At 34.4% G+C, this 2,548-nt stretch overlaps 1 protein-coding gene across 1 annotated transcript in view; it reads right to left on the minus strand.

Moving 5' to 3' along the window:
* Positions 1 to 2,548, minus strand: part of FANCM (Fanconi anemia, complementation group M) — a 79,294-nt gene that overhangs the window by 56,448 nt on the left and 20,298 nt on the right. Inside the window, exon 3 of the mRNA XM_012642959.1 lies at positions 421 to 549. Within this exon, the coding sequence (XP_012498413.1) occupies positions 421 to 549 (129 nt within the window). The remainder of the gene's footprint in view (positions 1 to 420; positions 550 to 2,548) is intronic.

Below are 2,548 nucleotides of genomic sequence, written 5' to 3' on the forward strand. Positions count from 1 at the left end.
AAAAAAAAAAAAAAAAAAGAAATAAGAAGAAGCTTGCTGTGATGTTTCTTTCTAACCTCTGGTATCAAGACTACCTACCTCTCCTCCAAAAAAACAAAACAAAGCATAAGAGTAAAACTAAATGTTCTAGGTCTAAAATATAGTTAGAATTTAGCCTCTCATGGCCCTGTGACTTTACAAAGTAAGAATAGACTAACTGATCAATTGTTCTTTAAATAAACTTAAAATACAAATTTATCTTAATTTAAATCATTAAACTATATTTCTGCTAGGTTTTTTCCATGCTTTTATAAACTATGTAAATCATTTCTGAATTCTTGATGAGCTTATATATGCCCCCAAAGAAGTCATTATTTACATTTTATCCTATCTCTGAGTAAAAATTTAACCTATCACCAAAATTTATTTAAAAATACTTACCACAATATTTGGAGGTGGGTTTTTCCTAAATTGATCTCTTGCCAGAATTACCTGGTATTTCGTTAGATTGGAGATATCCCTTCTCAAAACATTCCTCTGAATCAAAGAACTAGCAAATGCTTCCAAAATCTGCAAATTGAAAGAAATCTAGTTTAAGCTTGTTTTAAAGTCCTTTTCCAAATAGAATCATTTTCTCACATATTAAAATAGGAGTTATATACTTAATAAAGTTTATCTCTCAATGAACTTTTAAGTAAACACAGCAAAGATAACAACAAAATTTAAAAGTACTCGACATCTAGCTGGGCACAGTGGCTCACGCCGATAATCCTAGCACTTTGAGAGGCCAAGGCAGGAGGACTACTTGAGGCCAGAAGTTAAAGACCAGCCTCAGCAGCATATCGAGACCCCCATCTCTACAAAAAATAGAAAAATTAGCCCAGTGTGGTGGCACGTCCCTGTAGTTCTATCTACTCCGGAGGCTGAGACAGGAGGATCACATGAGCCTGAAGTTTGAGGTTGCAGTGAGCTCTGATAATGCCACTACACTTTAGCTCGGGCAACAGAGTGAGACCCTGTCTCAAAAAAAAAAAAAAAAAGGAAAAAATATTTGACATCGCCAGATAACATCCATAGAAGAGTCAACACAAGCAATTATTATAACCAACTATAATTTGAGAGCATATTTATCTGTTTATTTCTTAACTCCTCCCTCTCTCAACCTATACTCACTATAATCTAAGTACCATGAAAGGAAGGACTTTGATTTCTTCACTGTTACATCCTCAGTGCCTAGAACAGAGTCTGGTACATAGGTCCTTAGTATTTGTAGACTGTTGAATAAATTGAAATATCTCAAGTATATTAAATTTCATTCATTGACTCATTCTTTCAACAAATGTTTATTAAGTATCTACTATGTATCAAGTAATGTTTAAATGCTGGGGATAGTGTGGTTAAGACAAAGTTGCTGCTCTGATATAGTTTATATTCCAATGGAGGGAAGCAAAGAATAAAGAAGTGAACAAAGAAAGTAGGTCATTTCAATTATGATACATGCATTTAAGAATCTAAAACACAACAATGCTGTAGAGTCTTTGAAAGAAAAAGAATCACTATTAAATAAGGTGCACAAAGACTGTTTCTTTGAGGAGGTAATATTTGAGCAAGCTATGTCTACCATTTGATGTTCTAAGGACAGAGAATTCCAGAGAAGGCAAACAGTAGACAAAAGGTCCCGAGGCAGGAATGAGCTTGATGGCCCACTGAAGGAAAAAAGTTGACCTCTGGATAAAAGACCAACTACAACAATACGTAATTACTTGCTTAAATTTTTGCTTAATTTTTACTTCCTAAAATAGGGATATTTTAATACATTTTTCTTTCCTCCCCTCCAGCTTTGCTGATCACACTGCCCATTGCCTAAATAAGCACCCTAAAAATATCAACAAAATTAAATTCTAATTATATGTAATCATATAAATTATAATTTTTATATTGTCATAAATGGAAATTTTTTTTTTTAAGAGACAGGATCTCTTTCTATTGCTCAGGCTGGAGTATGGAAGCCGGATCATAGCTCATTGCAGCTCACCACAGCCTGAACTCCAGGGCTCAAGGGATCCTCCTGCCTCAGCCTCACAAGTAGCTGAGACTACAGACCTGGCCACCATGCCTGGCTAATTTTTTGTAGAGACTGGGTCTCACTATTTTATCTAGGCTGGTCTCAAACTCCTGGCCTCAAGTGATCCTCCCACCTCAGCCTTCCCAAGTGCCAGGATTACTGGTGTGAGCCACCTTATCTGGCCTGGAATGATTTTAATCAAATCAAAATGTATTAGTATCTAAGAGAATACTAAAAAGACTTCATATTTTAATAATGCATAGAATTTTGTTACAAATAACATAAAAATAGAAAAACCATATTCCTATAAAACCTCTCTTTAAGAAAGACATTATAGATTAAATAATAGAGGAATGTTTCAGTTATCTATTCCTGTAACCATCTTTAATCCACGGCAATGAAAATATGAAAACATGTTGTTCTCCTACCATAACACTAATTATGGAACTATAGAAAAACAATTCATCTCTTGTTACCTCAAATTTCTTCCAATGAAAGTGACAA

This window comes from Propithecus coquereli, unplaced genomic scaffold, assembly GCF_000956105.1.
Source record: "Propithecus coquereli isolate 6110/MARCELLA unplaced genomic scaffold, Pcoq_1.0 Scaffold191, whole genome shotgun sequence".
Lineage (NCBI taxonomy): Eukaryota > Metazoa > Chordata > Mammalia > Primates > Indriidae > Propithecus > Propithecus coquereli.